General features: G+C 36.5%; 2 protein-coding genes across 2 annotated transcripts; one reads left to right on the top strand and one right to left on the bottom strand.

The window, feature by feature from the left end:
- Positions 1–9,716: 9,716 nt before the first annotated feature.
- LOC113110863 (small vasohibin-binding protein) lies at positions 9,717–11,713 on the top strand. The gene is made up of 3 exons (XM_026275101.1): positions 9,717–9,820; positions 10,481–10,624; positions 11,009–11,713. Exons 2-3 carry the CDS (start codon positions 10,514–10,516, stop codon positions 11,093–11,095), a joined length of 198 nt encoding a protein of 65 aa, XP_026130886.1. The 5' UTR covers positions 9,717–9,820; positions 10,481–10,513; the 3' UTR covers positions 11,096–11,713.
- A 285-nt stretch (positions 11,714–11,998) lies between these two features.
- LOC113110865 (F-box only protein 2-like) lies at positions 11,999–23,134 on the bottom strand. Its single transcript, XM_026275102.1, has 6 exons — positions 23,007–23,134; positions 21,508–21,565; positions 18,782–18,908; positions 18,507–18,602; positions 18,288–18,426; positions 11,999–12,549 (listed from the first exon to the last, which is right to left on the bottom strand). Exons 2-6 carry the CDS (start codon positions 21,542–21,544, stop codon positions 12,415–12,417), a joined length of 534 nt encoding a protein of 177 aa, XP_026130887.1. The 5' UTR covers positions 21,545–21,565; positions 23,007–23,134; the 3' UTR covers positions 11,999–12,414.
- Positions 23,135–25,014: the final 1,880 nt, after the last annotated feature.

The following is a 25,014-nucleotide window of genomic DNA, read 5'->3' on the forward strand; positions in this document are numbered from 1 at the left end:
ACTAGATAAAATAAGCATACTGTGTTTTTTCTTTCTTTCAGTAATATTTATTTTGTTTATTTTTCAGTAATGTTAATTACTAATGAATTTTTTTTTTAATGGTTCTTGTGTTAGTTAATTATAATATTCTCAGTAAGGTGCACCATACTTTTGAATAGTTGCCAGTAGAGAGAGATTTTTCCCACATATGACGTACCATGATGTACTGTAGTAGAGCATCTACCAGCAGGGCCAAACTGATAAATTCAGGGACAGTCTCTCTGGAGTTAACCTGGAATTATGTTGCTGATGTGAAATCTGGCCTGCTGTTGCAACAGAGCAAACAATCCCATCACATCTTGACCGTGACTTGCATATTATGAACATCTGGAGGTTTGTCTGCAGGTCTGTGGTGTGGTGGCACTTAATGATTGGACGTCATTGGGTCAGAAGCCAATCCTGACCACAGTGTGGTTATTCATTCTTCTGAATTACACCTGTATCCCCAGCGGCCCGCAGAGCCCTGCTTTTTTGTTTGCACAGCTGGTTTGCACTGAAACAGTCCAGGTTAAATAGTGTCTTCAGTTATCCCTCTAGGATGTGAACCTACAACCTAATGCTTCGTTTTAGATGCTGGCACAGTGGTTGCAGGTTTGAATACAGCCATATTGGCCAAAAGGTGGTTGTACAGAATATTGTATGCATGCACTTCATCAGTAAGAAAAAACAATTAAGAATCAAAATGTTCTTACCCCCATAGGCAGATTTTAATACTGTTTTTTATACATTATTAAAAAAAATAGCTTTGCTTCTCTACATGCCAGATATCACTATCTTTAAGTTAAAAACAAATTAAAAGATATTCCAATGCAGTAAGACAAATGAAAAGTTATTCCAGTGCAGTAAGACACAATTTTAAATGGGTCTTCATATCTTATGCATTGTTGCTTTTCTAGTAAATGTATCTCAGTTTTGAGAATTTGTAGCTTGAAAACAGGTAAACTGTAACGTATTATCTTTAACTCTAAAGAGAGTAAGTCATTTTTGACAGAGGAAGTCATTTTTAACCTTTTTAAACCATTCTTAACTAAAAAAAAAAAAAAAAACTTCTAAAAGAGTTTATCACAGTGAATCTCATAAAATAACCATGTTTGTTTTCCCATAGAACCTCTCAGTAACCAGTTCTCAAAATAGAATATTTTTTGTCTTAATACAAAGAACATTTGAATAATCTAAATAAACTTTCTTACCACTTTTTATAGAATTTGTAGCTTGAAAACAATTATCTTTAAAGTATATCTCCAATTAGCCTTCCATATTTTATATTCACGTTCTTGAAGACTGATCATTGTGATTTGTTTTGTCTGCCTTGTAAACCGCTCACCTTGTTTTGGGTGGATTGGATGAGTGCTAATTCATTTGACATTGCTCTTCCAGCATATGAGATGAGCAGAGGACTCTCATTAGATGAGCGATAACACCATTCCATGGCTTGATGTCTCATGTACCACAATAGTGCTGCAGTCAGATGATGGTGTGGATGTATGTATAACTGCTGGTATTACTTCACGGTCCTTGCGGACAATTCAAGTATGCTAGTGTTGTTTATCACATTCTTGGTACATATCGACTAGTAACATAATACGTTATTCCATGCATAGGCAACTGAAAAATAGGGTCAGGGTCCAAATTACACATGGAGTGAAAAGAAAAATGGTTGACTTGTTTCCCGAAGTATATATTATTTTCATCTCTCGCTTGGCTTCAGACAAAGTACTCAAGACTCAGTGTTTCAGACCTGCGTTAAAAGGTATTATTGATTCTATTTAACTAAACCGATGTCCACGTCCCCTAAACATAAATATCGCGTGTTGGCCGGGACGCTTGCACCGCTCAGTGCTCCTAAGTACCATCTGGCTGCTGCCAAAACAAACAGTAGTAATGAGTACTAGGTCGCGGTTGAGAGGCCGGTCTAAAAGTCGGGGACTTGCCAGCGTGCACACACTGAGGGGCTGTCATAAGCCAAATTAAAAGACTGACTGTTTCTACCCCCTCATGCTGCTGAAGATGCTGGGAGTCGACGTGGGGGAATGGGGGCAGGCGTCGTATTCAACAAGCAGATGTTGTATTTGAGAATCGGCTCTGGGGAGTGAAACCAAGGAAATAACAAGTGAGGATTTATTGCCAGACGGTTTGTTTACGTTAAAAGGACGGGTCGTTCATGCCAGCCAAGGCGGTATTTGCATAATACATATAAAATGAGATCCATCTTTGCCACACGCATACCTGTGAAACCTTGTGTTTTAAAAGAAGTAACCAGAGTATTGCTCAGGCGCTGGACAGGAGAGTTCATTGCAGATTCATGACCAGCGCTGGTGCTGAAAAAAATGCATCTGTAGGAGTGTCGGCAGTGTGGGAAAGCAGTACAAATGCTCTGTTTCCTCCCTTGGAGGGCCTGTTTACACCACGCTCCGAAACGCTTTTGAGACTGATTCAAATATGATCGCTCAAACCACTTCAGGAAGAGGTCTGGGACACATTTCTGATGAAACTGCACAAGTGTAAATGCATCTGGTTTTTGAAACCGCATAAGTAAATTTTACTCCTCCCAAAATGTTAAAATAAACATGTGAGAGCATGTTATAGGCTATACAGCAGGGTTCCTCAATAGGCAGCCCACGGGCCACATCTGGCCCATGAGAGAGAAATGTTTGGCCTGCACCAATTTCAAATATATTGTGGCATGCAAATTTACTTACATCATGTCTACACTGGACGCGAGGGGCACGGTGCAACACAACAAAATATAATAGAACTAGGGGCGTAGCCATCTTTTCAGAAGTGAGGGGGACAGAATATTTCTCTTGTGACTATCTTTAGATTTTTTTTTTAACAAAAGCAACAATACAATAATACTATTTTTGTATACTAAATATATATATATATAGGTCAGTGACCCTTTGGATTGGTATTGTTGGCAGAATTCGGCTCTCTATAAAAACAAATTAAGGAACCCTGCTATACAGTTTTTTAGTAGCTAAGATGACAGTGTAATGCAACACTGATGATAATTTCGTTTAAGTAATTTTAGGGTCAACATAAGCTGAAAATGAAATATTTTTCTTTATATCATAATTCTTTTTGATAATCGGTGTGCTGTTACTTTACAAGTAATCTGAGTTTTGCACAAATAGACAGCACTCGATTTCTTTAAAAAAAAAAACATGCAAACAAAACAAATCTAGTTTGAAAGAGCTTTGTTAATAAAATAATGTCATAAAGCATATTTAAATGAATCTAAATGATTGAATGTAATTGTAGGTTCTAGAAGAAGTCCACATTGAGTCTTGTGAAGGAAAAAGAGCTGACTGCTTTTTTAACATCAGGCCGTGAAGTAGATCTGTCTCAAATATGTCAAACTTCATCTCTTCAAGAAGTCTTAAGGAAAACAAGTTGCTCATTTTGCTTATTAAAATTCTCTAATGAACATTTAACTGGTGTTCGCTTGTTCCCAACTTAAACACGGTCCAGTAACAACATTTCTTTTGTTCCATCTTGTAAAGAAATGCTCCTGCACCTGATGTCTCTGGATGTTCATGGGCAGGTCAGAAAGGACCTGATGGTTTGAGTTGAGTTGGACCCAAAAATGCAGAACTGTTTTAATGTGGTTTGCTGCATTTATTGTGCATGATTACAACAACCATTATGCCCACTGACAAAAAATGCTGACCCGTAAACTGGTACGCTCATTTCCTCACCATCTTTCACCAGTGCAACAATGCCACTGTTTTTGCTGGATGGATCTGCTAGTCAGACTCACTACAGGTGTGAAAAATGAGGCCTCAGTTTGCCATTCAGTTTGGGCATCATTCATTCTGGAGGTTATTTTTAGTGCTGAAAAGTTCATTGTGGGGCTAAGTTTCTTTGGCAGCCCATAGAGGTTTTCGAGCCAGTGCTGGATGCTACTGTGGCTAAGGTCTTATGTGTAAGTGAAAGCAATATGAAATGTTTATTAAAGACTGCTTCCTTTCCTCTTTATTTTTAACTTGAGTTGCTCATCTATATTCAAATTGTTGACAGCCTTGGTGGGTGTTCCAGACTTTGCGCATAAGGGTGTCCTTTCTGTTCTGTTCTAGAACTTAAACAGGCTTTATATACCTGTTTAGAGTTCAGACACATTTACTGAATATTTATTCTCAAGATTTCGATAATAGTAATGTATGGAAGCATGCAAATAAATAAATGCAAACTCTCTTATATTTGAGCTGCTTTGTCAGTTTTCATACATTAGTCAATCAATCAATCAATCAATCAATAATTAAAAATATATAAATTACAAAGTATTTACAAAATGTTTTTTTTTTTTAAACAATATTTTAAAACATTTAATTTAATTCAGTATTCTTAATATATTGTAATTTGTAATATATATCCACTCACTGGCCACTTTATTAGGTACACCTTGCCAATCCCGGGTTGGACCCCCTTTAACCTTCAGAACTGCCTTAATTCTTCATGGCATAGATTCAACAAGGTGTTGGAAGCATTCCTCAGAGATTTTGATCCACATTGACATGATAGTTTCACGCAGTTGCTGCTGATTTGTCGGCTGCACATCCATGATACGAATCTACTGCTCCACCACATCCCAAAGCTGCACTATTGGATTGAGATCTGGTGACTGTGGAGGCCATTTGAGTAAAGTGAACTGATTGTCATGTTCAAGAAACCAGTCTGAGATGATTTGAGCTTTGTGACATTGTACATTATCCTGCTGGAAGTAGCCATCTCAGAAGATGGATACACTGTAGTCATAAAGAGATGGACATGGTCAGTAACAATACTCAGGTAGGCTCTAGTGTTTAAACGATGATCAGTTGGGACTAAGGGGCCCAAAGTGTGCCAAGTAAATATCCCCAAACCATTACACCATCACCAGCAGCCTGAACCATTGAGACAAGGCAGGATGGATCCATGCTTTCATGTTCTTTACGCCAAATACTGACCCTACCATCTGAATGTCGCAGCAGAAATCAAGACTCATCAGACCAGGCAATGTTTTTTCAGTCTTCTATTGTCCAGTTTTGGTGAGCCTGTGTGAATTGTAGCCTCTGTTTCCTGTTCTTAGCTGACAGGAGCGGCACACAGTGTGCTCTTCTTCTGCTGTAACTCATCTGCTTCAGGGTTCGATGTGTTGTGTGTTCAGAGATGATATTCTGCATATCTTGATTGTAATTGGTTATTAGTTACTGTTGCCTTTCTATCATCTCTAACCAGTCTGTCCATTCTCCTCTGACCTCTGACATCAATAAGGCATTTTCGTCCACACAACTGCCGCTTTCTGGATTTTTTTTTTTTTTTTCAGACCATTCTCTGTAAACCCTAGAGATCTTCACCACATCTAAATGCCTAAATGCATTGAGTTGCTGCCTTCTAATTGGCTGATTACCAATTTGTGTTACCAAGCAAGTGAGTGTATATATTCAAGATTCAAATTGGCAAGTTGGCATGGTAGAAAGTATCTTTACATTGCCAAAGCATAAAAACATTTAAATAAAAATTTAACACAAATATACATAAGAATAGAAGTATATCGCATATACAGTCTATAGTAAAACAAAAGTACTAATAAAAATTCTAAGAGACAGGAGAAGGACTGGATCCCGTCACATCAGTCTATGTGTGTTTTACAATGTTTTCTTCTGGATGTTACTTGGATGTGTACCACTGGATGTGGTTCTGTTCTACAGCTTGTCCTTTTATCATGGCAGGACTTGACGCACCTTGAAGCGAGGTTAGAGCTTGTTGAGGTTTCTCCCAGAATGTATGGCAGTTTGTCCTTTTGTTGTCTCCGGTTGAAGTCTTTGTGCTGGTTTGTGAATTGGGGGAAGATTTTTTTCCCTAATGTGTGTATAATTAGGGCATGTTGTTAGAAAGTGCAGTTCTGTTTCCACTTCATGTTGTGTGTATAAATAGTAATATTTAAAGGGGTCATGTGATGTTGCTAAAAAGAACATTATTTTGTGTAATTGGTGTAATGAAACGTGTTTACACAGTTTAAGGTTAGAAAAAACATTATTTTCCACATACTGTACATTATTTTCCTCTATGCCCCTCTAAGCTGAAACAAGTGAGATATGCTGTGATTGGCCATATATTCAGTGTGTTGTGATTGGCAGAATACCTCAAGTGTGTGACGGAAATGTTATGCCCCTTACTATAAAAGACAAACATTAAAAACCATTATAAATGAGGCATTTTTTGCAGCCAGTAGGGACATAATTAGGGATTATAATGACAACACCAGTGACCCCACTGCTCTGCACATATTGTATGTCTCTCTTTGTTAACACACCTGATTCAGATAATCAACTCATTAGACGTGAGCTCCATGCATTAACTGTGTTCCCATTGATATGGTCCCTACACAGTGTTCATTGCTCCCCACTCCCTAAGCAGGGGAAATCTGTTCAAGTTTACCTCACTTCTGAACATTCATTCATGGATTTATGCTGCTCAACGTCTTCACACACAGACAAGTGTGACATCATATACCTTGGAAAATAAATACAATTTAAATTCACGTCTCACACACTTCAATGCACTTTGAATGGAACATATACGTTTGTTTCGAACTGGAATAATGAAGGAATATCCTGTGATGTACACTTTGCAGAGCACTTATGTTCGAACAGAGCAAATGTCTGAAGCCATAAGAGAAACATAAAAAATGACTAGAATTGAGAACCACTGACTTATAGTGTCTTTTTACGCATTGCATTGCATCGCGTCGCATAAACATTAAACCATTATCTGCATTTGTGATCTGAGAAACGACAAAAAAGTGCTACTCTACACTGCTCAAAACTTGTGTTTGAATATTCAGTGGCAAATCCTGTAAATATGTAAATGTATTTACAGACTGTGAGTCAGAACAGACGGCATTGTAGTCTACTCTCCCAGGATCAGGAAACAGTCTTCCATAAAATGTACTGCACACACAAATATTTATGTTGAACTGTTCTGGAACAGTGTTTGTAAATACAACTTAATCACTGATTTCTAGTTGTGTCCTCTTTTATAAGGCCAAACAAAGTAGTTTCCCTTTCACAATGAAACACACCGAGTCTCCATGACATGGCTGCGGCAGCAACCGCGAGAATGAAGGTTAAGCATTTCTTATAGTGACTTAGAAATGTGGGGGCGTGTTTAAACAAAGGCATTTTAGGGGGGCGTGGTTGACCCCTAACTTTTATAAAAAATATCTCTTTGGATTTGAGACTTTAGTCTTTTCCACTGTACAGATCTTCTTTATGCAATAAGAGCTTGTAACACTCCAAAGAGAAAGAAAAAATTTAAATTGCATCCAATCACCCCTTTATAGATATATTTAAAAAAATATGATTTAACAATTATGAACAAAATTATAACAAAAATGTACAGCATTTTAAAAAGTATCTTTTTAGGGTTTATATATATATATATATATATATATATATATATATATATATATATATATATATATATATATATATTAATGTTAGAAATGTATTTTCTTTAAACATTAAAAAAACTGGGAATGCTAAAATGTATTACAACTCCTGTCATAATTAATCAAAATTAATTATTAGCGTAATGGTTTGAAATTAGCAGTTTAAAAATGCATCACATTTTGCCTGAGAATCTATAATTTATTGTAATGCAAGTTATATGATTTATAAAAACTTGACCAAAAAAGAAATTTTCTTAATAAAATGTGCATATATCTATTTACAGCCTTGAAAACCATTTAAATAAGATTCGGGGGTAGTGAAATTATGAATACATAAATAATGAAATTATCATAGGACTCCTAGCTTATGCCTGAGAGTTGAAAGTTTTTTCTTTTCTTTCTTTTTATTATTATTATTTTTTTTTTTACATATGATACATGTTATGCATTTGAGAATAAACCTTTACATAAAGTATCAAATGTGTCCAAACTTTTGTAGTGTTGAAAAGCTGTAGGCCTACAGTGTTTACATCACAAAAGTTTCAAGTTATACCCTTTATGTAGGCCTGTACAAGCAGCTTTCCACTGCTATCTTGACTCATTACCTCTGTAGATGTAATCCCATGCATCTGTCTGATGAACTGCGCTCTGGAGTGAAAGAATGTCTCGATAACAGACAAATTACTTTGAGTTACTGCTCCAGTCAATGAGGTGTGCTGGTATTAGGGAAGAACACACGTTCAAAAGCAGTGGGCAAAGCTCCTCAGTCTTATGCATCTGACAACAATCTGCCGTCACAGGCTCACGGCACCCCTCCCGACCCACCGCATTCAGTTTGTTCAGGCTGGCTTTTCCGCAGACTGTGGCAGTGGCTCATGGGAACTCCCTCGTGCATGCCAGCTTTTCCTAGGGCGCTAAAGGTCGGGTTAAGACTGAGTGGAAAATCTGTCGGAGGGGGTCTGTTGCATTTAGGATCAGTTGTTCTTCCTTGGATATTATTACGGAGTGAGAGCTCTCCTGTGTTGGGGAAGGAATCCAGGAAAACACATCGGAATGTGCCATGATAAATTTCATGTGGCACAGCGGTGCCAAAGGGCATAAACTTGAGGACAGCTATATGAGTGTCAAGTGAGGGTTCGTAAAAGTACAGCATCATATATGGTCAAAACTGAAGTCAATGACACACATGTCTTGTTTTGGGGCATTTTTACAATTATACGAGTCTTCTGTTACTCTAATGAGACGATCCAAACGGGATAGTTTATAGTCTCTTTGACATTTTTATGGCTCATCAGGCTCTGCCAGGTATCGGATTAACCAATATTTACGTAAATGATGATCTGTAGGACTTCGCCGAGAGCTTTTAGCAGTTTTTTTCCATAGGTGGTCCATTGGTGTCTGACAATCTGACACCTCTACATACAGATTTCAGTTTTTCTGGTGACATATGAGTTTTTTTGACATCTGATACATGAGGATAACAATAACTGCCAGCGCAGCATTTGTGACAGGCCTGCTCTGGGAGGAAAAAAATATTCCTTAAAAAGAACAAACTGAGCTTTTGAATTATTTCACACAAGTAACTTAATAGAAACACTGGAATACATTTAAATTCCAAAGTGGCAGGGAGGTCAAAACTAGAGGGAAATGTTTTTATTACTAGTTCTGAATGATTTAGCACATTCGGGGCTGGTATGTGAGAAATATATATGTGAAATGTTGGTCTCTAGATACTGAAGTAACTCAATCTGTCCAGTTGTTACAAAATGAAAAAATATCCTATGGTTAATTTCATGTAATGCACACAAACAAGATAAATTATTGTACTGAAATACCATAAATCAGGTGTTAGCAATAGTATCAGTCGGTCTCAATCTTCAATAGCTGTATAAGAGCGACCTCTTGTGTTTGCCTTTAGTTTTGCAAGCAACAAATGCTGAAAAAAAAATAAATAAATAAAAAATAAATCAACTATTATTATGACACCGTGCGTTATTATCCGTTTATATTTTATAAGGGGTTTTATGGATTTTTACGCTTCTTTGTTTCATGTACTAAGAGAGACCGGGGCTAGTTGTCACACATGTTCCAGCTGATTATACAACACTAAAGTAGTATTACACCTAAATAGGATGCACTTACAAGTTCAATAAATTAAATTAATTGTACGTTTCACTAAACATGATACCTTTTAGCTCCCGTCGATTTTATCTGAACGCAACGTTAATAGGAACCTTCTAGCAGAGAACACTCTCTCTATCCGGGTTTATATATCAGTGACACCACAAGCCTGCTAAACCGTACTAGCTTCATCTTCGTTTGTTGATTGTTTTCGTCAGAAATCATAAGGTGAGACTTAGTAGCCTTATTATTGCTTTCGTTTGTTTACATGTCTTATAGTCTTCAGATTAAGTTTGTTGTGTGATAATGGATAACTTTAGTCCTTTGTGACGGGTTTTAACATTACGCGCTATGCTAATAAACAGACAGGATTACTATTCTGAAAAAAGTGAATTAGGTTTAACGTTTAACTAAATTAATCTGAAAAAATAACGAAAAGGAATCTTTCACGTATGGTTTTATTTAATAAACTGTTCCAGATGTTTTAAACTGACAAAAACCCAGGGGATGCTAGTTCGTGGAAAGGAGAAAAACTGTACATATATAAGGAGACTAAAAATATTAAATAATAGAAATAAATAAGTAAACAAATAAAAGTTATTTAGATATGAGTGAATAAAAAGTACATGTACAGTGCTAAAATGAGTAAACTTTTCCTAAAATATTTTGTGTGTGTGTGTGTGTGACATAATAGTGTTAGTTCTTCACAGTATAAATTGGCTTTTTATACAATAAACTATATAAATGCTTTTAAATTTGAGGATAGGAGTCCCTTGTAGATCATTAAATGTATATGTGGCATCTAAAAGATTGACAATCTCTGATGTAATGTACGTCATATTATTAGCTGTTTGAATGTGTGGCTTCAGTAACCAGTTTTTATTTCAGTGAAATTATCATCTGGACTGATCTCTTCCTAAAATGGAGCCAGCATGTCGAAAAGACAAACAGAAGCAGCAAACACCGACCCGTGGAGACCGAACCAAACAGAAATCAGCCCAGCAGGAGCTAAAGCAGAGACAAAGAGCAGAGGTCACATTGCATTTTGCATTTATTTGATACAAAAAAACAGCCATATTTGTGAAATATTATTACCATTTCAAAGATCTGTTTGAACGATTTACATTACTTTATAATGTAATTTATTCCTGTGATGCAAAACTGAATTTTCAGCATCATTACTCCAGTCTTCAGTGTAATGTGATCCTTCAGAAATCATTGTAATCACCTGTACAAAGTTGCATGATCAGTATGTTCAATTACTCATTTACTTGCATTATTTAATTTAAATCGTTAATGTTCACTTTGTCATTTCTTTATTTTAAATGCTAAACATCTTCAGATTTAGTTTATTTCCGTTTCAGTTCAGATCAATTCATCTCAGTTTGTTTGTTCTCTGTTTTTGGTGTGTTACAGATTTATGCCCTGAACAAAGTCATGACTGAACTTGAACAGCAGCAGTTTGAGGCCTTTTGCAAGCAGATGCAATCACAAGCCGAATGAGAAAAACTCATGTCAGGGCTAACATACATCGGTTAGGGTTATGTCATGATGTTACTCTTATTTTTTTGTATTATTGTACACCATTTGATAATCATCCCTTGAAATTTATACCAAAATGTATTCGGTGGCGACTTATGCACACACACACACACACACACACACACTACTTGAATCTGAGTGTACAATCACATCGTAAAAGTTGGTCAGTATATACAAAACCAAAAATGTCATAATGCATTTGTTTATCAGAGCATCTCCCTGTGAAAAGACACTCACTCTATAGGTCGGTTCAGTTTTATATTCACTGTCATTGTTAATTATGATGTTTTATATGGCATTATTGTCCTGAACAAGTATTACATTATCTATGATTGCACAAAGCTATTTTAGACAATTTGTGACCTGTTGACTGAAGGAAATTAAGATACAGTTGTTATTCTTTTGGTTTAAAATGTATTTATTTAAATGTATTATATCTAACCCTAACCTTAACATGGATGATAAATGTTTGCTGAGCAACAAATCAGCATATTAGAATGATTTCATGTGATGCTGAAGACTGGAGGACTGATGCTAAAAATTCAGCTTTGTATCACAGGAATAAGTTACATTTTAAAATGTATTCAGTTTTAATAATAACTTGTAATAATAAAAACATGACACGTTTACAGCATTCCTGATTAAATAAATGCAGCCTTGATGAGCATAAGAGATTTCTTCCAAAAACATTTAAAAACTCTCCCCAACCCTTAACTTCTGAATGGTAGTTCAAATACAGTCTTCATTTAACCTGAACAAGTTCGCTTGCAGTCAGACGAAAAAGGACAATCACAGAAGAGCAAATGTTTTGGTGCAAAAATATAAATGCAATATATTGTTTGATGAAGGAAAGTCTAAAACGGATCATGTTTTGTCACTCCATTTATTTTTAAGTGTGCATGATACAGACATATTTGTACAGCATTACACATAAGGAAATTGTGCTAACTGAAGATCTATTGCATATAGAAACTTCAATAGAAGTGCATTGTTAATGTAAGGCATCTAAATTCATAGCTTCCAGGGGCATATAGATGTAGTTAGTGGTTGAACAGAAATGGAAACCATAATATATATATATATATATATATATATATATATATATATATATATGTATATATGTATGTATATATCCGATGAGATGCTTTTTAAGGCCTAGCATTACATGTACACCTTCAGCTGTATATTTAGTTACTATTACACCTAGATCTGTATGTGCAAAACTAAAAGCAAGCTGCGAGAAAATACATCTGTTCTTTTTTAAATAATTATGATTTTGTTTAGATATCTAATGTAACAGAGCTTCCAGTCACTCTCACTCCATACCGGCCCTTCCAATACTTGGTGTCTTTACCGCCGTGTTGAAAAGCGATGAAGCGAAGGCCCGGACCATAATCTGTGAAAGTGTGGCTCACCTATAACAGAAGTACAAGTTTCCATGACCAAAACTGAGATAGCAGTTTGCATCTCTTTTGTTTGTTGGTTTTTAGTGCTGTCAAACAATTAATCGCATCCCCCCAAAAAGTATTTGTTTACATAATATACATGCGTGTACTCTATATATTTATTATGTATATTTAAAGGAACACTCCACCTTTTTTTGAAATAGGGCTTATTCACATTACTTCCTACATTTAGATAGGTGGGCAAATGCATTTTTGTGTCAGTGCATGCATTGTTTTAGTTTGACTGGGTCAGCGTTAGCTTAGCTTAGCACAATGAATGGAATCCTTTGTTGCCAGCTAGCATGGCCTGAGTAAAAGTGATCAAAAAAATAAAAAAAACCCACCTAATTACTTCTTGTGGCCTGCGTATTCACAACGAGTACAAATAGCGATCCAGATTAACACTAGGCGATTTCCTAGGCAGATATTGACTTGGAACTATATTATGGGGAAGCACAGAAGAAAGCACTGCTACTTCGGCGCAGAGATATCACGCAACACATGAAAACATCAACTCTATGTGAATACAGGTATAATATGGGTCGATCTATACATGCGTCATGATTAAAATAATCACTTACTCTGTGGACAGCTGTCCATTTGGTCCATTCGGCGTGGGGCGTTTTTTCCAGTTCACTTTGTCACACCGGAAAAAAAAATCGAGTACTGCAGAATGGATCAGCGCCGTGAAATCCTCTGTAGATGTGACACAACTTCGGGCACGCTCATCTTGATCTGACGTGTTGAGCCTGCTCATCAATGGCAAAAACATGTCCCACTCTCTACAGCAAAGACACTCTATTTCCGTCGGCATAGATTGGCATATTCCCCCACATTCACACCACCAGTTCATGTTGGCTCTCATCCTCACGTCCTCAGGCTGTTGAGCGATCGCAACTAATACACGCGCATATAAATTTCACTCGCGGCTGGCTTGACGGTGTTTTTCTGAAGTACGGCTGGCTTGACCGCAGTCTCCTACTGTCGTTCTATTTCCAAAGCACGCAGCTCGTCTTCTGTAAACTCTGGTTCAAATAGGTATGGTTCTGGTTCTTGGCTGTCTGAGAAGTCACCCTCTTCGTCTCTCTCAAAATCAGCCATGTTCATCGCCATTCGTGTACTGTAAGGAAAATAGCCAGGCAGCTACTATTCATACCGGTATGTTGACGGAAGTCGTGGGATTTCATGTGTTGCGTGATATCTCTGCGCCGAAGTAGCAGTGCTTCGCCTAAGCAGCAGTGCTTCGCCTGTGCTTCCCCATAATATAGTCCCAAGCCAATATCTGCCTAGGAAATCGCCTAGTGTTAATCTGGATCGCTATTTGTACTCGTTGTGAATACGCAGTCCACAAGAAGTAATTAGGTGGGTTTTTTTTATTTTTTTGATCACTTTTACTCAGGCCATGCTAGCTGGCAACAAAGGATTCCATTCATTGTGCTAAGCTAAGCTAACGCCGACCCAGTCAAACTAAAACAATGCATGCACTGACACAAAAATGCATTTGCCCACCTAGCTAAATGTAGGAAATAATGTGAATAAGCCCTATTTCAAAAAACGGTGGAGTGTTCCTTTAAATACACACAGATGCATGTATACATTTCAGAATTTTTTTTTTATGTTTCTACATTTAATATATTTATATATTGAATAAATTATATGAATATGATTATAGGCATGTAAATAAATTTTCAAAGTATATACTGTAAGTGTTTAATATGTACAGTACACACAATATTATGTAAACAAAAACTTTTTTTGGGTGCGATTAATCGTCTGACAGCACTAGTTTTTTTATTTCGCTATTAAGTTCTTCATCTGTAAAACCTGACACACACAAACACACAATGCTGCAATAAAACTTATTCATCACCCTTGACCTGCAAGGCATTTCGCTGTCGAACATTTTATGACAACAATTCAACAAAGGAATCAGTAAACTATAAGAAAAATATTATCAATGCACGCGAGTAATTCTTAGAAAATAAAATGGATGAATCATTCATGTATCAAATTAAGAAACCCCCAAAAGGCAAATTTGGTTCAAATCTTTTGTTCTTTATAACCTCCAATAAACTCTGAGAGTTCTTTAGAGCTTCTGTCACCTGTCTGCTGCAATCTTGGCTCATTCTTTGCTTGAAAAAGCTTCCAGATCACTGATAGTCTTTGTTTTTCACATTACCACTGCTTTTTTTTTCAAATTACTCCGGATATTTTTAATGCAATATAAATCCTTAGACTGAACAGGCCACTCAAAAACAGTCTATGACGGATTCATCAAACAAGCATTAATGGTAGATTTGGATCTATACTTTGTATTACTGTTCTAAAGGAAAGTCAAATCAAGCTTCAGTCTCTGCACTGAAGGCATCACAATTCTTGCCAACATGGCCTGATACAGGTGCTTTTCAATAAATTAGAATGTTTGGAAAAGTTAATTCATTTCAGTAATTTAATTCAAATTGTGAAACTTGTATTAAATAAATTTAGTGCACACAGACTAAAGTAGTCTAAGTTTTTGTACTTTTAATTGTGATGAAAAAAAAAAAAAAAAAAACACCAATTCACCATCTCAACAAATTAGAATACTTCATAAGACCAATAAAATAAAATAAAAACTTTTTAGTGAATTGTTGGCCTTCTGGAAAGTATGTTCATTTACTGTACATGTATTCAATACTTGGTAGGGACTCCTTTAGCTTTAATTACTGCCTCAATTCGGCGTGGTATGGAGGTGATCAGTTTGTGGCAGTGCTGAGGTGGTCTGGAAGTCCAGGTTTCTTTGACAGTGGCCTTCAGCTCACCTGCATTTTTTGGTCTCTTGGTTCTTATTTTCCTCTTGACAACAGCCCATAGATTCTCTCTGGGGTTCAGGTCTGGTCAGTTTGCTGGCCAGTCAAGCACGCCAACACCATGTTCATTTAACCAACTTTTGGTGCTTTTGGCAGAGTGGGCAGGTGCCAAATCTTTATAAAGCTGGTCAGCAGAAGGAAGCATGAAGTGCTCTAAAATTTCTTGGTAAACGGGTGCAGTGACATTGGTTTTCAAAAAACACAATGGACCAACACCAGCAGATGACAATGCACCCCAAATCACCACAGACTGTGGAAACTTAACACTGGCCTTCAAACAACTTGGGCTATGAGCTTCTCCACCCTTCCTCCAGACTCTAGGAACTTAGTTTCCAAATGAAATACAAAACTTGCTCTCATCTAAACAGAGAATTTTGGATAACTGTGCAACAGTCCAGTTCTTCTTCTCCTTAGCCCAACTGCCGTTGTCTGTGGTTCAGCAAATTCCTTGACACTTCTGTGTGTGGTGGCTCTTGATGCCTTGATCCCAGCCTCAGTCTATTCCTTATGAAGTTCACTCAAATTCTTGAACTGATTTTGCTTGACAATCCTCATAAGTCTGCCGTTCTCTCTGTTTGTTGTGCACCTTTTTCTTCCACACTTTTTTTTTTCACTCAACTTTCTGTTAACTTGCTTGGATACAGCACTCTGTGAACAGCCAGCTTCTTTGGCTATGAATGTTTGTGGCTTACCCTCCTTGTGAAGGGTGTCAATGATTGTCTTCTGGACAACTGTCAGATCAGCAGTCTTCCCCATGATCGTGTAGCCTAGTGAACCAAACTGAGAGACCATTTTGAAGGCTCAGGAAACTTTGAGTTGATTAGCTGATTGGCATGTCACCATATTATAATTTGTTGAATTGGTGGGTTTTTGTTAAATGTGAGTGAAAATCATCACAAATAAAAGAACCAAAGATGTAAACTACTTCAGTCTTATTTCATACATGAGTATAACAATTTGAGTTGAATTACTGAAATAAATTAACTTTTCCATGACATTCTAATTTGTTGAGAAGCACCTGTACTTCAAAGAATCTATGATGTACTTCATTCAGTTTTCCATGTCCTCCAACAGCAGAGCACCCCATAACAAAACTGGGGTGCACGTTTGACCATGGATATTGCATTCTTCTGCTTGTAAGTTTGGCCTTCTTTATACCAAATATACTGCTAATCCAGTGGTCCAAAAATGTAAAATTTGGTCACATCACTTAAATCATTCTTCTAGAACTCCACAGGTTCAGATCCACCTTTTACATTCTTCTTGGTCAGGAGTGACAACGAACATATGGCCCCAACATGAAGGCCATACTTGTCAAGTGTTCTTCTTATACTCTGTATTGAAATGTTTTTCCACTTTACATTAGGTCATCTTGCAAGATTTTAGCTGTGCGTTGCAAGTTTTTCTCAGTTGCTCTGATCAAAACATTTTATGTTATGGTGCTTTTTCATTTTTCTTCAACAACCTCAAAGGTTTTCTGGTACAACATATTTTAATATTAGAAATAAGGCTGCCAGCTTTGTCCATAGGGACATTTAGTGTCTTAAACATCTTTATATTACCATAGAATTTCTGATGTAATAAAACGTTTTATTTTCTATAGATTTTTTGAGCACTCTGTTGACTACTCCAAGTTAGCACATGTAAACTCAAAATAATTCTGTTTTCTAAGAGTTTCTAAAGTCTTAATTGTGATTTAAGATTATTTTGTTTTCTACCATACAAATAAGTGACTTGAAGCTACAGTAGGGAACTTTAATACAAAATATATTTTTTACATATTTGTCAAACCTGTCATTATGTCCTGACAGTAGAATATGAGACAGATAATCTGTGAAAAAAATCAAGCTCCTCTGGCTCCCCCCAGTGTCCTATTGCCAGTTGCAGTTACAGACTGCTCCCAGTAAGAAATCAACCAATCAGAGCTGCGGTCCGTAACTTTGTTTGTGTTCAAAATGTAGAAAAATTTATATAATAAGCGAGAACACAATGAATCCATTTTCCAAACCGTGTTTTTAGCTTGTCCTGAATCACTAGGGTGCACCTATAATAAGTGTTTATATTCGGACTATTTTAGATTGCTTCGGGTGTACCGCGGCGGAGTAACCCAGTACCTTTGTGATTCTTCATAGACATAAACAGAGAGAAGTAGTTCCGGCTACGATGTTCTTCCGCAAAACGTAAGCAGTTCTGTTTATTAACCGCTAGAGCGTCAAAAGTTACCTACCGCTGCTTTAAAAACAGCAATGTTGAATATGACAGCAGTTTTATTAAAAATTGCTCAACTTTTGATAAATTCTGGACCTTCAGAACAACTTGTATTTGTAAAAGTACTACAGTCTAAATATTTTTTTATTCTACATAAAATGCTTATAAATATCAGTTGTCAATCTAACCCTCCAAATATGTATTTTTAAGATGATATTTAAATACTTAGTTTTATGATCAAATACGTTTTCAAAAGATAGAATGCATTGCAATACAATGACGATTGAGAGAACAATCATCCTTTAAAACCTGATGATCCTATTTGAAACTCACATTTTAACATGATTTTTCTAATTATATGTGTATGGATAATCAAGCAAACCTGAAGTTGCTTCTTTCCTATAAGTGCTCATCTTTAAATATTACTAACAATAAAAAGTTTTTGTTCACTTTTTCAAAAAGCTTTGAAAGCAAATAGATGTGAATCAAGACCTGAAGTTGGTTGTTTTTACAATTATACTAAAAGCATGTACAACAGATTTTTCAGTTTTGATCATTTAGATACCTTGCAAATATGATACAATAGGCTGTTTAGGGTTAAAGGTTAAGTCGGTGTGTTATACAAAACTGGACTGGATACTGCACTCATACCTTTTTCCAAGAGCAATCATCACAATTAGGGTCAATGGTCACTTCCTCTGGCTTAAATTCTTCTATGACCTCTAGGTGTTCATCAAGCAGAGTCACAGTGAGCATATAAATACATCCACAGTCTGTTCGGCTAGAGAACCTACATTCAAAAGAAATGACTGAATGTACAACGTGACGAAACAAAACTTGTGCCATTAAGTCCATATCATCAAGGCTTACCAGTCCTCCACATTTACCGCTGGCTGTATTATATCTAAATTTTCAGGGTCGTAACCCTCTGCCAGCAGGTCAATCACTTGTCTCTTTATACACAGCCTGGAACAGAGCAGAAATACACACTGAAATACAGAGATATACAAATGATGAATGAAGACATGTTAAAACACAAGCAGGGAGTGTGAAAGACAGAGACAATGATCCTTTTTCAACAAGTTCTTAAAAAAAAAACAGCCTTATTTTCCCCAACCTCATCTGTCTACTATTTATTTCCTTACTCAAAAGAGGTGCAGAAGTATTTAGTGATTGATTCGTTATTGAAAGTGTGTCGACTGTCCTCTGGCATGTCGCCTGTCCCCCATTGATCGCCTCCATTCTCTGTCAGCTCCCAATGTTCCAAATCCTCTGGTGAAGATACAAGTTTTCCACGTATTAATGTGGTGCACTTTACTAGTCATTTTATTTAACAAAAGGAGAGCTGATGTAATGGCAATATAGTTCATCTTTAACTACTACTTCGTCTAAATCAGGGGTAGGCAAGTTCGGTCCTAGAGATCCGCAGACCTACAGATTTCCCCTTCAACCCTAATCAAACACACCTGAACAAGCTCATCAATGTCTTCAGGATTACTAAGCTACAGGCAGGTAAGGTTTTTTTTTTTTCATGGTTGAAGCTGAACTGTGCAGGACTGCGGCTCTCTATGAACGAACTTGCCTACCACTGATCTTAACAGTATTTTTTGTTTTATTTTGTGTTATGCATGCAGTTGACTTAACTACACATTAACTATGGAATTACTTTACTTTCAAAAATGCCTTTACATTTAATCATTTAGCAGACACTTTTATCCAAAGCGACTTACAAATGAGAACAATAAAAGCAATCAGACCAATGAGAGAACAGCAACATTATACAAGTGCCATGACAAGTCTCTGTTAGTCTAGCACAGAACCCGTAGCTGAGGTTTTTTGTTGTTGTTTTTTTTTTTTCCAAAAATAGGATAGACCAGAAAAGGTAAGTGCTAGTATAAGTTAATCAAGTGCTGGTGAAAAAGATTAGTCTTTAGATGTTTTTTTTTTTTTTTGAAAATGAGTTTAGACTTGGCTGTTTGAATTGAGATTGGGAGGTCATTCCACCAGCTGGGCAGTGGGCACAGTACAGGAAAAGGTCCATGAGAGTGATTTTAAACCTCGTTGGGATGGCACCACAATGTGTCATTCCCTTGCAGAACGCAAGCTTCTGGAGGGCACATAAATTTGAACTAGTGAGTGTGGGTATATTGGTGCCGTGCCAGTGTTCGTCTTGTAGGCAAGCATCAGTACCTTGAATTTGATGCGAGCTGCTACTGGTAGACAGTGTAACCTGATGAGGAGAGGAGTAATGTGAGCTTATTTTTGGCTAATTGAAGACCATTCTCGCTGCTGCATTCTGGATCAGTTGTAGAGGCTTGATAGTACATGCAGGAAGGCCCGCCAGAAAAGCAGTACAATAGTCCAGTCTGGAGAGAACAAGAGCTTGAGAAAAAGTTGGGTAGCTTGCTCTGATAGGAAGGATCCAATCTTCCTAATGTTGTATAAGGCAAATCTGCAGGACTGGGTCGTTGTAGTAATATGGTCTGTGAAGCTGATGATTCATCACAACTCCTAGGTTTCCGGGTGTACTGGAAAAAAGTTATGGTTGATGAACCCAGCTGTATAGAGTGGTCGTGAATAAATTATGGGATCTGTCTTAGTAAGGTTGAGCTTATGGTCATTCATCCAGCTAAAAGTGTCACTCAGACATGATGCAATGCGAGCAGCTACCATCGGATCATCTGGTTGGAATGAGAAGTAGATTTGAGTGTCATCAGCATAGCAGTGATTGGAAAAGCCATGCTTCTGAATGACAAATCCTAATAAGGTCCTAATAAGAAGAGAAGTGGTCCAAGCACTGAGCCTTGAGGAACCCCAGTAGCAAGAAGTTGTGACTTAGAAACTTCCCCTCTCCAAGACACCCCTGAAGGATCTATCTGAGAGGTAGGACTTAAACCACAGGATTGCAGTTCCAGAGATGCCCATCTTTCTGAGGGTGGACAGTGGAATCTGGTGATCAATGGTATCAAAAGACAGATCCAGCAAGATTAGCAGATGCTTATTACCTAAAGTGACTTCTAATATAAAAGCATAAGCAGTTTTAAACAGTGCCACATTTATTAGAAAATTGTGTTAGTAATTAGAGAGCTAGATTAGTTATTTACCCTGAATCTAAAACCTAAAATTGTGATGGAGAATTAAAAAAAATATATATATGTGTATTATTATTATTATATATATAGTACACTGCTGTTCAAAAGTTTGTGAAATAAACACCATTAACATTACAAATGACTTTTAATGTCACTTTTGATTACTTTTATGCATATTTGCTAATCAAGTTGTGATTGGAGTTATGATTGATGATCAGCTGACTTTCTCAGACCACATTGCTAAAACTGTCCAGTCCTGCAGATTGGCTTTTTTCAACATCAAGATCAAGCCCTTTCTTTCAGAACATGTTGAACTTGAACTCCTTGTTCAAGCTCTTGTTCTGTCCAGGTTGGACTATATTGCAATGCCCTCTTGGCAGGTCTTCCAGCCAGTTCTATCAATCTTTTACAATTACAATTAATTCACTAAAATTCACTACTTCAGACTTATGTGCCCTCTAGAAGCTTGCATTCTGCAAGTGAACGTCGCTTGATTTTGCCATCCCAAAGAAGCACAGTCACTTTTTTTTTTTACTTTTAAATTTAATGTTCCCCCCTGGTGGAAAGACCTGCCCAACTCAATCCGAGCAGCTGAGTCCTTAGCCATCTTCAAGAATCGACTAAAAACTCATCTCTTCCATTTTTATTTGACCCTCTCTCTAGCTTAGCATTTGTAAGTCGCTTTGGATAAAAGTGTCTGCTAAATGTAAATGTAAATATGATTTTTTTTTTTTTAAACACATTCGTCCTTTTGAATAGTAGTGTAAATGTCGATTTACCATCTCCATTCGGATTTTTTAAGAGGTTTCCAGGCATTTTGTTGAATCTGAGAGATGTCTGAAATAAACCAGATAAAATAGTGTAAACAGTGGCCCTTTTAACTAATAACATAACAAACTGTTCATTGCCAAAGCTTTGTACCAGCAGTCCTTTTTATCTTGCATATGTCCAGTGTTGTGTGTTACTTCCAAATGGTAATACATTATAGATTACTTGTTACTGTCATTTAAACGTAATTCCTTGCCTTACAATATTACTGTCTCAGAGTTAATGCGTTACCTGACTCCTGTGATACTTTTGAGTTACTTTCACCAAATAAATACAAAAGTAGAACTTAAATGACAAAATGTACTGCAGAGCATTTTACATCTAGTAGAGGGCAATATGGTGTGATATGTGATAAGACTGTGGGCTATCCAGGTTAATAACAATATAGCTAATTGGCAAAGCAAAGGCTCAAGACAGTGCAAGAAAGGATGACAGCCAGAATCACAAACGATCCAAGTCTGTTACAAGTATGGTAGAGGTAAAGTGATTATATTGCCATACCTGTAAATAGCTTGGGTTTATTTATATTAGACAAAACAAATTCTAATAGCATATGCAAATGCAAAATGACAAGATGCGCACACGTCCCTCTCGCGAATGGCTTCTGCCATCTTCACTCATTAGCTGCTTTTCCACTGGCCAGTGCGAGCCGGGGATAACAGCGAGCTGGGCGGAGGAAATAGCCTTGGACCTCGAGCACAGAGGCCGAGACCGAGATCATATCGCGTTATTCCAGTATCCTTGCTGCACACCTGTAAACCCCGCCCTAAACACGCCTCTAAATTTCTAAACAAATATATCAGAGGCTGTCGTGTAGTCTTTATTTCCAAACTTGGACACCACACGCAGCTATTGACTGATCACGAACAGGAAATCTAACTTATTTGCTGCATTTTTTTTTTTACATTTTGGGCTAAAAGTGTGTTGAAACGCAAGCATTACTGAACATGTACCGAGTTAAAATATAACTGTAAATTAATTAGTAATGGCTTACACTGCCTGCGTTACAGCAAAACGTTGGCTATCTGTTAATGCATTACTTTTGTAATGAGTTACTCCCAACACTGCATGATACGTCAGAGATCGATTCAATTTCCGGGATCCTGCTGCAGAACTCGAGCGTTTACTCTTGTTTACTTCTTTCAGGGTGTTCATTAACGAAAGTATGCATAAATTAAAACCCATTATCAATGCAATGCCAAAGCTGACATTGTTCCCTATACGTATTAACATGATTTATAAGTTAGTACAACAATGCTGTCGTATGGTTTATTTCATTCTGGACTGATTGTCCTGTAGCTCTAGCTTAGCCCTTTTCAATGAGCTGACTCGTGTTTCTTGCTGTACATCTGTTTAGCGCAAGGATGAGCTCTTTGCGCACACATAAAATAAATGCATCACAGAACACAGAACAAATAAAAAAGCAACACGTTATATAAATTGTACTTACAGTGAAAGGAGTAGCTCTGAGTCTGTCTCTGAGTCAGTCGAGAATGCGTTTGGTGGTGGGAGGGAGCTTCCTGTAAACTCTGCAGAATGAAGCACATGAGTCTTCCTGCATCAGCAGCTGTATTCACCGCTGACAGTTCTGCACAGCACGTGTGTGTGCGCGCGCGATTTTATGCAAACCCTGTCAAAAGCTTTGATTGTTATATTAACTGCTCCTTTTCACCATGAAAATGACTTCTTAGTTCCCTACGATTTCTTTATTACTTTTTACACTATTACATCATTTAGTATAAAAGGATGAGATTATAGCCAATTAAGTGCGCAAAGCTTGCTCCCTTTATAATCACTAAAACACTGTCACTCAAGTTCTTCGTGATCTCACAAAGTTCCGTGAAATCAATAAATCTCTACACTGCACAATGAATCTCTTATTTGCATAGTGCTTATTGTAACAATGTTATTATAGCCTGAATGCACTGTAAGTCGCTTTGGATAAAAGCGTCTGCTAAATGCATAAATTTAATTTTAACTTTTAATTTAATTGTTTTAATTAATTATATATATATATATATATATATATATATATATATATATATATATATATATATATATATATATATATATATATATATATATATATATATTAAAAGCCCCACCCTGCAGGTTGATTGGATTATCATATACATTTATACACCTAATTCTCTGCATTGTTAAGCATTTTTCAACAAATTTATTAAGATGTATGTATGGTTTGTTAGGATAGGACATGTGGCCGATATGCAACTATTTAAATATCTGTAATCTTAGAGTGCAAAAAAAAATATATATATATTTTTTGACAATAGTTTTAACCCATACAATGTACTTTTGGCTATTGCTAAAAATATACCAATGCAATCCTAAGACTGGTTTTGTCATTCAGGGTCACAATTACATTCAGGTGAAAACGCTTCTGAGGGTAAAACAGGGATAGAAGTGACAATTTGTCATGAATGTTTATACTCAATGCCAAGACGGGTCAGAAAAGGATACCTAAAATTATAGAGGACATATTAAGTACTAGAATGTTACACATTTGTTGAATTTGAAGGTAGGGTAGGTGATTTCGTAGAGGCTAGCAATCAATAGCAAGCTAACTTTGAATGCATAAGCTTCCACCCTCCCTGCAAATTACTCTCCAAATTACCTCCCCCAAAATACATGAACTTGCACAGGCAGAACAGAGGCTAACCAGCGACACAATGAGAAATGGAGTTGGTGGAGGGTTGAATGCATAATATAATAATAATAACGCCTTCCATTCTCATTTGGTCTGCAATTGTGTAATGGAGCATGCAAATACATATGTTGACAGACAGGACATGTTTATCATAGTCTTCAGAACAGGGGATCCTATGCCTTACACAGACCTTATACCTATAAATACATGTAAATACATGTAGACCGCTTAACTTAGTGATTGCTGTCGAGATGGGAAGAGACTTTCAACCAGCATAACAACAATTTTTTTGAACCAATAGAGTGTGTGCTAATTGTTGCATCCTTCTGTTTAAACAAAATAAATTGATTTTTTTTTTTCCCAGATATTTATTACATATATTTCTCTGTTTAGTCAATTTAGTATATATATATATATATATATATATATATATATATATATATATATATATATATATATATATATATATATATATATATATATATATAGATTTCTTCTGTATTTGCTCAGATGGGGTATGCCTATTTATTATCTATTACTTCCATAAGTAATTTGATTTGCATGTAATTGTGGTGTGTGCACCTGCTTGCAAACATTTCAATTTTTTTTTTTTTTACCTCGACTTTTAGTAATTTCAGGGATTTAATAATTATATATTTATACACTATCAAGTGATTTTTGCTCTTATATTTATTTTGTTTGAAAAGTGTATTTGTGCTTTATTTGTTTAAAATAAATGTCATACGGTTGGAATATTTATTTATTTATTTATCTAATGCATCTCTAAGTG

The sequence above is a fragment of the Carassius auratus genome, chromosome 11, assembly GCF_003368295.1.
Source record: "Carassius auratus strain Wakin chromosome 11, ASM336829v1, whole genome shotgun sequence".
Taxonomy (NCBI): Eukaryota; Metazoa; Chordata; class Actinopteri; order Cypriniformes; family Cyprinidae; genus Carassius; species Carassius auratus.

Bases quoted from the DNA above. Each gene is read 5' to 3' on its own strand.
- LOC113110863 (XM_026275101.1), top strand. From the start codon at position 10,514: ATGGAGCCAGCATGTCGAAAAGACAAACAGAAGCAGCAAACACCGACC. The intron at 10,625-11,008 runs GTCACATTGCAT...GGTGTGTTACAG, and splicing joins AGCAGAGACAAAGAGCAGAG to ATTTATGCCCTGAACAAAGT.
- LOC113110865 (XM_026275102.1), bottom strand. From the start codon at position 21,544: ATGCCTGGAAACCTCTTAAAAAATCCGAATGGAGATG. The intron at 18,909-21,507 runs GTAAATCGACAT...TATCTTCACCAG, and splicing joins AAAAAATCCGAATGGAGATG to AGGATTTGGAACATTGGGAG. The intron at 18,427-18,506 runs GTAAGCCTTGAT...TTTTGAATGTAG, and splicing joins GCGGTAAATGTGGAGGACTG to GTTCTCTAGCCGAACAGACT.